We start from the raw sequence: 11,613 nt of genomic DNA on the forward strand, positions 1-11,613 counted from the left end.
CCTATTTCTGCCGTGAAGCAGTAATGCGTTTCGGTTTGTAGAGTGGGGTAACCGTTATACTGTAAAAACCGAGACCTTAGAACTCGTATCTCAAGGTGGGTGGCGGTATTTACGTTGTAGATATCTATGGGCTCTGGTAACAATTTAAAAGCAGGTGGGCTATAAGCTCGTCCACCCATCTAAGCAATAAAAAAAACGTTGTTCAAATCGCATGCTAATGATGGTTCATTGTCGATAAAAGCTTCTTATTTATTTTGGGATGGTTAAGCAACTGACCCATACATTAAGATATTAGTCAAATGCATATTTACTGGTGGTACGTCTTGTGAGTCTGCACAGGTAGGTACCTCCACCCTGTATTTTTCTGCCGTGAAGCAGTAAAAAGTGAGACCTTAGAACTCATATCTAAAGGTAGGTGGCGGAATTTACGTTGTAGATGTCTATGGGCTGCTGTAGCCACTTTACCGGTGAGCCATGAGCTCGTCTATCCATCTAAGCAATAAAAAAAACGTTGCTCAAATCGCATGCTAATGATGGTTCATTGTCAATCAAAGCTTCTTATTTGTCTTGGGATGGTCAAGCAACTGCATAGATTACGAAACGAGTCACGTGCTATATATATTTTAATTGCTTAGATGTTTGGACGAGCTCACAGCCCACCTGGTGTTAAGTGGTTACTGGAGCCCATAGACTTCTACAATGTAAATGCGCCACCCACCTTGAAATATAAGTTCTAAGGTCTCAGTATAGTTACAACGGCTGCCCCACCCTTCAAACCGAAACGCATTACAACTTCACGGCAGAAATAGGCAGGTACCTACCCGCGCGGACTCACAAGAGGTCCTACCACCAGTTAAAATTATCGAATACGTAATATATCACTACATAGTATAAAACAAAGTCGCTGTCTCTGTCCCTATGTATGCTTAAATCTTTAAAACTACGCAACGGATTTTGATGCGGTTCTTTTTAATAGAGCGATTGAAGAGGAAGGTTTATATGTATAATGACATCCATTAAATAGTGGGGGAATCAATAATAAATTACAGTTTCCGAAGCGAAGCGAGGGCGGGTCGCTAGTATACTATATTATCGAATACGTGTCGTGGACAGGTGCTATGCGAGGGCCACCCCGAGGAGCTGGCGACGTACCTGCGCTACGTGCGGCGGCTCGACTTCTTCGAGACCCCCGACTACGACCAGCTGCGAAGGATGTTCCGGGACCTGTTCGACAGGCGCGGATATATCGACGACGGAGAATTCGACTGGACCGGAAAGACAATGGTAAACAATTCTGTAGCTTAACCAATTAATGTGTCCGCTCGTAAACATTCTGGACGTGATTATGTAAAAAGGATCCAATCAAACTATTACATACGACGCTTGAAAGGCAAACATGACTAAGCGACAATAACTGCTTTGTACATAAATGATAGGCAATAACTATATTCGATGCGCAAAAAATATATATTTCTAAGTCTATTCAAATCATTTCAATCCTACAGCTACTAGCTAGATTCTACTACAGCTAGATTCGTTAAAATACATTTTGTTTTTAGGTATTTCAACTTTAAATTAGTCTACTGTAAAGTTCACGCATTGTCGCTTAGTCACGATTGCCTTTCAAGCGTCGATGTACATTTTTATTTCATTATTAATGAATACATTTTTTATATTAAGCGAGCCTAAATTATTTACTTACATTTAATACAAAAAGTTAAAAGTATTGTGACTAACGGTGTTATCAGTTACATATTAGGAATTTATTCTGATTGAACTTTAAATGTAACGAAAATTTAAACTTATCGAAATTTAATCAAACCGTAAACACAGGCCTGCTTGATGGATGCTACGCTAGGCTTGTCCGTTTATCAATATCGCACACCACATGTTGATGAAGTTACTTTATTTGTGATCACAAATAATCTTGAATCAACAAGAAGGAAACATTTAAGAGAAAAGAAATTTGACATAATGTTTATTAAAGTCCCTTTTTGAATGTTCACGTCCAGTTGTGCTTCTCGGATATGCTCAATTATATTTTGTATGCTTGCATGCCCTAATGTTTGCCAGTGCTTGATTTCAACAAACCAAGATTTTTTTATGTCATTGACAAAAAAAAATGCCTATTGATAAAAATGGCTTTTGCATGTGGCCATCTGTAATGATTAGTTTTTTTAATATTTAAAATAATCAAAATTAGATGTTATATAGCTCTTAATTTCCTTGCTGATAGATTTTTAATGATAAAACTATGCATTTTCTACCACACTTAAGTATTTTAGCACAAAATTGACACAAAATGAATATTGTAATTATTTTGACACAGTGATGCTACATGTTGATGCAATTTTACTATGCATTTGTTTGTGAAACACTAAGCCAGCCCCACCAATATGAAATTTTCATTTCAATTATTTAATAAATAAATAAAAATTGTATTAAAATAATTTTGAATAGAAGGCACTTACATACTTAGGTTTTCCTCAAAATCGAGACTGTCTTGTTTCTTATATTCAAATTCATGTTTTGTTCAACAACGAGTATTTTATTCCTAATAGTATAACGCTCATTATTGTATGATTTTTTGTTACAAAAGTCAACATATTTTTCATAATTAACTATTTATTATTTAATAAAATTTAATATTTGCTTTGTTACACCTGTGTTTTTGTGTAGACGTTTGTGTTTATTTTTTATTAGGTTATACAATAATATACTGATAACAATTTAATTTAAATAGCACGATAAGTTAACAGCGCACGTTCAATTAAAGGCAGAACTATATCGGGTGTGAGTGACAATAGACTTTTAAATAAGTTTATTTAAATCGCACTATTGTATAACTAGGTTCATTGCATTTCACAAAATTGAATACAATCAGCTGATGAACGGGGTCAATGACCGGTCGTGACGCGGGGTAGTTATTTGCCTTCGCTGTAGATCAGACGCCCGCAGTAGTTATGTAACGGCCCAAACGGCCCATAACATAGGTGTGCTTAATGAGTTCCTATCACCGGACTTGAAAAAACTAGGGCTTCGTTTTAGTTAATAGACAAACAAGGCTGGGCCACACCTAATATTGACTTAAACTCGGAGTCATCAGTCTTGGGACACGAATACAAAGTTTCGAAATTATTTTGGATAATGACTGTTCCATACTTTATACCGCATGACTGCTTCGCTGTCAGCTTGACTAATAAATACCAAAAAGTTGTAAGGGCTCTAAACGTATCCGATGTAGTTCTGCCGTAACAGGTATGGTATAAAGTTGCATGTTGCATGCTTCGCTTTTGTGATGTGACGAAACAGCCTGCGAACATCAACGTGATGAGAATATTACGTAACGCGCCCCCTTCGAACGTTGTTAGAAACCAATCGGACAAGGTTAGTGCTTTTTGTGCTTCAAATATCAATGAGATAGGGTATTTGATTGTTTTGTAATTTGAATTTTGGAATACGTAAATTGATCGCTATCGTTAAACTAAATTTTTAAATTTTAGTGGAAATGAATATTTGAAATCGATCAAAATATATAAGTACAATTGAGTCCGTCAACGCAAAAGTGGCCAAGCTTACCATAGTTATTATGGAGCAATGAGGTTTAAATTTTCATTCATTTCATTTCAATTTGTGTTGAAAAAATCTATGGGTGAAACTATGGATAGGCCTGTTTTGCATCAAAATTTATTATATTTTAAATAAATTGCAATATACATATAAGCATGATTATGAAAAATTGTGGGTTAGGCCACTTTTGCGCTGACGGCCTCATTTGTAGTCCTAGGTTCAACGAACTAGTAACACATTGCAATTATGTGCTTTATATTGTATTTCTCGATCTGCTCTAGGGAATGTGATTGAGCCGAATGAGTCTGATCAAAGCAATGCTCTTTGGCTTATGACGTCACAGTAAAAATTGTCACATGACCGACCAGATTTTTGTTTGTTACAAAATTAAATGAAGAAAATAAATCGTATAATAATTTTAACTGTTGTAAACGTAACGAATATTTTGAAGGCAATCAAATATCCTATTATTGCATAGAAAGCTTGCGTTCATAGTTTTAATTATTAGAAAAACATGAAATCGGTAAAAAAAAAATGAAGTAATTTCCTCATTATGTTTTTAATGAAGTTTATTTTTTATTTTTAATAACAAGCGGGGAGACTTGCATATTTAATTAGAAACATTAAATACTTTTAATAATCCATATGAAATAATAGATTTGTATTCCATCTTATTTTAATGTATAATGTACTTGAGATATTTGTAAGAGCATTAATTTGTATTGGTGAAAGGGAGTAGTTCTCTTTATTTCTGCCGGGATCACTGCAGACATGCGTTACTTCAGTACGATTGAGGTTTCAACCTCATGTCTCAAGGGTGTGATGTCGATCAGTTCAGATAATCGCCCGACCCCAGGTCGGCCCTGAGACGCGTAAAGTCCTTGCCCAATATGTAAAATGTTATATTCAAATCCAACAAGACACATTTTGTTATCAAGGAACGTTTAGGATTATTATTAAGATATAATAGTTTTAATTAATTATCTTTACATTAATGTAATTTAATTAATTATATTTTTGCTGGTGGTAGGATCTTTTGTGAGTCCACACGGGTAGGTACCACCATCCCGCCTATTTCTGCCGTGAAGCAGTAATGCGTTTCGGTTTGAAGGGTAGGGCAGCCGTTGTAACTAACTACATATATTGAGACCTTGGAATTTATCTCAAGATGGGTGGCACAATTACGTTGTAGATGTCTATGGGCTCCAGTAACTGCTTAACACCAGGTGGGCTCGTCTTACAGCTCGTCCACCCATCTAAGAAAAAAAAACCAAATATCATGAGGTGAAAACAATTGTGTCATTTCGATAACTAAATTTAGTGGGTAGTATCATTTAATTTATAAAATTGTCGGTAAATACAGTAGTTTTTGTAGTTAAATAATCTCGTGATACATAGTTTCTGTTTTGTGAATTTTATGTAATTTTTTTTGTTAAAAATTAATAGTTATTGATTTTGAAATTTTCAGTCGACTCCTGTCGTGTCCGGCTCGACTGGTCAGGAAATCGTGATCTCACCGAACCGAGACAGTCATCAGCCGTTCAACAAGGTAAATATTAAAAAGAAATTAACTTTACTTATGTTGTTATTAAAGTTAACTGTAATGCTTTCACAAATGTTTCTTTGCGTCATTGCTTCGTGGACATGTACGAGATAATTTATGACATGAAATATCTATACTATATCATCGTATATGATATATTTTATAAGTAATAATTATATGACAATAATTATTTTAGTGAAGTAGTTTTTGTTTTGTCTTAATTGACGATTATATATACATATTTTTATTTATTTTTATTTAGTGTATTGCCATATATGCCATTAATTTTTATCACAAAGAAACTAATGTTCGATATAAAGACCTTACATCGAAAGATTTATCTAAAGATAAAAATAAATATAGCCATTCTAGTGACCTACTGAAATTTTTTAAATAAAGCTATTTTGCAATAAGTTTTTTCGTTCAAGTTTTATACAACTATTAGGTGAATTGTACATTCACGCCCGTTTTAGTTGACGGTTACAAGGAATACACAAGTTCATAGTTAATATTAGTTATTTTTTCTCTTTGTTGGTGCAGGATGATTTGTGTGATTATATGATTGGTTTGATTGAGGACGATGAGGCGGCGCTCATATCGGGAGAGGTTTGATGATATACAAGCACCCGCCTATGCGAGCACATAACTACGGAAATATCATTAAATCAGAACGATAAAATTTCACAAACTAACGTACAGAAGAATAGAAATTAATATATATATTGTTCTGTTTTAAATATTTCTGTGTCCATTAATTCAAATCATCGTTGCTGTTCTTGTTTGGTTTTTGTTTATTTGGCTTGCATTCACGAATATACTTAGCAATTTAGACGAGGCTCAATTGTAAGCTACAACACTAGAAACATCATCCCTCTTAAATAACTACATAGTATAAAACAAAGTCGCTTTCTCTGTCCCTATATCCCTATGTATGCTTAAATCTTTAAAACTACGCAACGGATTTTGATGCGGTTCTTTTTAATAGATTGAGTGATTGAAGAGGAAGGTTTATATGTATAATAACATCCATTAAATAGTGGATAAATCAATAATAAATTACAGTTTCCGAAGCGAAGCGAGGGCGGGTCGCTAGTATACAATATACTCGTAATATAAAATTGTAAACGGTGCTAGTCTCTTTTAAAGTTTAAAATTTTAAGATTTTATTTTTGTTGGATGGGCTAACTTTGTCACGTCCCACCAGGGGTTAAGTGGCTACCGCAGCACATATAATCACAACGTGAATGTCGCCACCTCCTTTGATACAGGCGATGTTTTGATATACAATTAAAATAATGGCCCTACCCTTCAAATGCACGCATGACTATTTCACTCTAAAATTAGGTAGGATCGTGTTACCTACTGACAATTAGCTCCACAATTGATGGTATTGATATATGAGATATTGAGACACGATCCGATGAAGAGGATATTATACAATTTGTCAATTTTGAGAAAACGGTCAAGACTTATGTTACTTGAACTTTTTTTTGTACATAATTCGTTCATCACATGCAATTTCGAAATATACCCTTTAAACCCGCAGTTTTAAGGTCTAATATGGTTTATAGGCACATAACACCTTCATTCAATATATAAACTCAAAAATCTTAAAAATTGTATTTAACCCCTTCATCCACTCATATCTTCAAATCAGACGAGAAAGTAAGATGAGAATTACAGATCAATGATAGGGAATCAATCGGTAGTACATATATCCAACAGACCAAAGACACATTGTACGTATCTGCTGAGCGATGACTGTAAGAGCTCGTCCGATATAATCTTCAAACAGCATTAAGATCTTAACCATATCATCTTTATCAGAGGCAATTCGCTCCCATGTAAAAAATGTATAGAGCAGAAACCCGCTTTTATTGCGGTGAACCGTGCGTGTTTCAAAAATATTGTTTTTTGAACTGGCAACACACTATCAAACGCCTTGCTTTTTATTTGAAGTTTGCGTATTTGTGTGAGACGTAGATATTGCTATCCGTGTGCTATTATTGATTTAAGATAAAATAATTTATCTAACAACTATGAGAGTATTCTAAAATGTAATTTATAATTGAATTAATAATTTAACAGATCATATAATAAATTATCTATTCGTCGTAACTGTGAATAAAGGGGATAGTGAAAGTTTTTAAAGGTCAATTTGCTTTGTTTTATTTTGTGTTCTTTGGGAATACCAGCTGTCCTTAGATTTGTTTTGCACCAGATGGGCACGTTGGCCGCTAAAGAGTTCGGCACGAGCGGCACAACCAACACCGGCAACTGGCCTCACAGTGGCAAGGCGACTCCGCTGACGACGGGGCATCTGACCCCCGCTGACAGGCACGGCTCTGTACAGGTGATTCTTAATATTTATTTCCTTTTAGCGATGTGTGTTACTACTAGTTTTAAATGTGTAGTAGGATATTAAAACTATTGTGTGTGAACGCGGATGAGCATAAATAAAGCATAATAAAAATTTACTAGTGGTAGGACCTCTTGTGAGTCCGCGCGGGTAGGTATCACCGCCATGTCTATTTCTGCCGTAAAGCAGTAATGCGTTTCGGTCTGAAGGGCAGGGCATCCGTTGTAACTATGCTGAGATCTTAGAACTTATATCTCAAGGTGGGTGGCGCATTTACGTTGTAGATGTTTATGGGCTCCAGTAACCACTTAACACCAGGTGAGCTGTGAGCTCGACTACCCATCTAAGCAATAAAAAATAATACAATCCGCTCGATGGTGGGTGGTCGTTAATGCACATCGATACTGTTAAATTGGGGTCATAGTCAAGTCCCACATATATGATGCTCAAAAAGATTTTAAAAGTTCAGAAATCTTCCATACAATCTTACTATTCAATTGTGTGCTTCGAGGAACAACCTTATCGACTAACTTCGGTAGCAGTATCCGTACTATATTTACTTACCCTATATAGTTGAAATATAGTTGTATAGTTAATACTCTTTATATAGTTGATACTTGGGTCTCTTGCCTCAAGTTAGGCGGGTGGTAATAACATTGTCGGTCTCGTGATAAAAGTATATCGTTTTAACATGACGTGTTTTGAGCATTATCTATGCATTCATCATTCTCACGTCCTGTCATATGGGAGTATAAAATTTATTCTTAGGACAATGTAATGGTTGCAGAAAAAGAATGCACAAACCGCCACATTGAAAAAAATTATAAATCATAACGTCTGATTAGGTTCTTTATATGTTTTATGATCGTTAGTGTTTTTTTTTTCACTGAATTTTACAATTTCGGCAGCAGCTTAAAATGTATTTCACTGGTAAATAAATAGTGGCGTATTAAATAAATTAGTCGAATCCTATGTTTCCAGCGTTGTTAGTTCGGCTAACTCTTAATATCCTGTTTGATTTGATACTTTTTTATAGCGTAATGTTCACTGAAATCACACTATACAGAATACACGAAATTTAAAACAATAAAATAAAAAATGCATGCTCTTGAGACGGTACCCTGTCGTATATATACCACTGTTGTTGTTATAATTATTATTTATGCAAATGTTTAGTATGTTCAATTTTATTTTCTTTTTCATTTTTCTTTGTGTCCCCAATTTTATTGTGAATGTATATTGGTGTATTTATTTTTTAGCTATTGAAGAATAAGCATTTTCGGTATGTGAAATTTCCGGGATCGGTATCAACGGTCAGTTTTGAACATTTAGCGACATACCTTGTGTGAACGTCTGCATGATTGATGCTTACAGATGTTGTGCTACGTTTTAATTTTAATGTAACGAATTGAGCCAATCACACGGCGACATACTCGCATTTGTGCAGATCAACTTGAGCTAAAACCGTTGGCGGGACGTCTAAAACGAAATAATATTATATAACTAGCTGTGCCCGTCCGCTTCGCTGGGCATTTAAAATTAACATTATTATTTCTCACCCCCACAAAGACTTATCAATAACGCCCCCGCAACTGGTGTAGGGAGTCCAATATTCATATAAATATTAGCCTATCCATTACCAAGTTTCAAGTCAATCGGATGCATGGTTCAGTAGTTATAATGGAACATCCGTAAAAACCACTGTAGATTTATATATTATAATATTATAATAATACGTAATGAAATGCTTAAATATTATTTTGAAGAATTTAATTTATATTTGCTCTAGACGTTGTAATGTGAATTCAATTAACACGAACATAAACCAAGTTTTTCTTTATACAGTTAATATATAACTGACTCTTTTTGCATGAGAACAGCATTATATATAATGCGTCTAGTATACTTGACGTCATCAGCAAGATATGTATGTGGCTTAAGAAATTCATGGATATTATCGGACGATAAGAGTCGCGGCGTCATCCTACGAGCGTTTTCTGTAAATTCGCGCGACATAAAGTTTTAACGGTGGTAGGTAGGATGTCGTGTGAGCCTGCATGGGTAGGTACCACCACCCTGCCTATTTCTGCCGTGAATCAGTAATGTGTTTCGGCTTAGGCAGCCGTATTGTAAAACTGAGACTTGAAAATCATGTCTAAAATTGAGTGGCGACATTTACGTTGTCTTTGTTTGTGAGCTCCGATGATCATTTTACACCAGGTTGACCTTTTGGCGGGAACGCGAGCAATGAAGTTGTGTGATTTGTTTTATTTTGTCCATTTAGTGTTCAGGTTTAAATGTGTAATAACGGTGGTTTATTAACGGCTTAGTATCTGTGAAAATGCACAAATGTGGGAAAATGAAACAAAGCCGCTGAGCCGGCCTTCTTGAGATCCTCCAAAAAGTCCACTGAAAAAATCTCAGTAAATGACCGCCATTTTACTGAGACTATATTTCATCCCATATCATGTCATCTCATTTCATTTTAGGTTTCATATTAATTAACTTCATTTCTTTTCATAATATCATTTTTCATAAAAAAAGGTTTTCAAATTAAAATAAGACTTGACCTAAAGGTCTTGGTTACCAGGTCATAAAATCCCTTAAAAAATTTTTACACCATATATATACAGTGAGCTCGTCCGCTCATCTAAACAAAACATATTGAAAGATCCGTAAAGATTTCAGTATAATTAAAAAACGTTTTTCGTTTTATCTCAATTACATTATAGCAAAATTAAATTTATTAATGACATTAATTAAATGTATTAATGACACACTAATAGATTGTGTGACATCGCATTTTGTATAGATCCCGTGATTAACAAGAGTTCCGCCGTGTGAAGTGGCCGTTACAAAATCGAACGCTTACAAACGAAGCACTGCCAATATTCATTCATAAATATATCACTTTATTGATTTGAGCTTTATTACATAGAAATAACGAACAACACTGATCGCTTATTATTAGCATTTTATTTGCCAGTTTCTTACCACACCGCTTGAGATATGTGCTGCTTCTATATCGTATGAATATGATGATAAATCGATTAACAATTGATCGATAAGTATAGAGTAATTTAGGCGATTTTTTTTTCTTTCTTTTTTTTGAGTCATTCACGTGAAAATCATTTTTGTGTTTAGGTCGGTGTGTAAAGAAAATAGTTGTCGATGTGTTGAGGGTAGATGTTATATTTGTTCTGTAGTTATGGTAATTGGAGTTGAATTGAGAATGAGCAGGTACCACTGCTGTTGGTATTAAATATAATGTAACGTTTTAATTATATGTGTATTTTAATTATATTTTATCAATTCAAAAATCATCTACACACACAACAAGTGATTCTATATATAAGATTTTCATTAACTATAGTGCTGGTATCGATTAGAATTATCGATATTGATTTATGTCTGTATTCGTCGGCTGAGAGTGTTCTCGAATGTTTTTTTTTTTTGTTGATGTATCTCTTAAGCCGCTCAAACAGGTAATTCCGATTTAGCGGCGATAGGGATGTGTACTATTGAAGAGTGAAAGGATTTTGAGGATCGAAGACACGTGTTCAGTTCAAACGTTAAGGTTAGTTCCCCGGTTGGCCGCCAGGTGGTGAGCTCGACCAATGGCGAGCTTGGCGCCGACGACCCGACGGCGGGCCACAGCAACACGCCCATCACGGCGCCGCACCACGAGGTCGACGTGATTGACGACACCAAGTCAGTTTTCCAACTGTATGGACATCTCTTTTTTTATTTTCCTTTTGGGCTTTTGGGAGGACGGGCGTGGCGCTTTTTTTCCCGATTAACATTTTTTTTTTTTGTCGTATCATCATTTTATCATGAAACATTTAGTCTTTTCGAAATTGGCTTCGACGTTTTGTGAGAAGAAAAATTATAAAAAAAAAACAACAAATTGGATGACAAAATTTTGAAACAAAATTGATTCCGTTTTAATATTGTTTGCTATATGCGCCAGTAGTTGATAGTTTAAATATTCAATTTGTATTTTACTTAAATTCAAATTTAATATCTTAACAGCTGCTTTACTACTAATCATAATTATAAGAACTAATTGTATTATGAGAAGATTTACTAACACTAATCATTACATGTAGGTTAAATTAGTTTTTTTTTAAAAAGATCAAAA

The 11,613-nt window shown here is 34.8% G+C and overlaps 1 protein-coding gene across 37 annotated transcripts in view; it reads left to right on the forward strand.

Moving 5' to 3' along the window:
- gish (casein kinase I gish) overlaps positions 1-11,613 on the forward strand; it is a 40,520-nt gene that overhangs the window by 20,745 nt on the left and 8,162 nt on the right. For 11 of the 37 annotated variants that reach the window (XM_089736215.1, XM_089736210.1, XM_089736214.1 and 8 more), the window contains exons 9-12: positions 1,114-1,284; positions 5,039-5,119; positions 7,335-7,466; positions 11,074-11,198. In XM_089736215.1, coding sequence (XP_089592341.1) covers positions 1,114-1,284; positions 5,039-5,119; positions 7,335-7,466; positions 11,074-11,198 — 509 coding nt within the window. Of the gene's footprint in view, positions 1-1,113; positions 1,285-3,312; positions 3,388-5,038; positions 5,120-5,653; positions 5,720-7,334; positions 7,467-8,731; positions 8,786-11,073; positions 11,199-11,613 lie in introns of all 37 variants that reach the window. The other 26 variants (XM_089736190.1, XM_089736191.1, XM_089736188.1 and 23 more) reach the window with 10 other exon arrangements.

This window comes from Bombyx mandarina, chromosome 21 (genome assembly GCF_030267445.1).
Source record: "Bombyx mandarina strain Sakado chromosome 21, ASM3026744v2".
Lineage (NCBI taxonomy): Eukaryota > Metazoa > Arthropoda > Insecta > Lepidoptera > Bombycidae > Bombyx > Bombyx mandarina.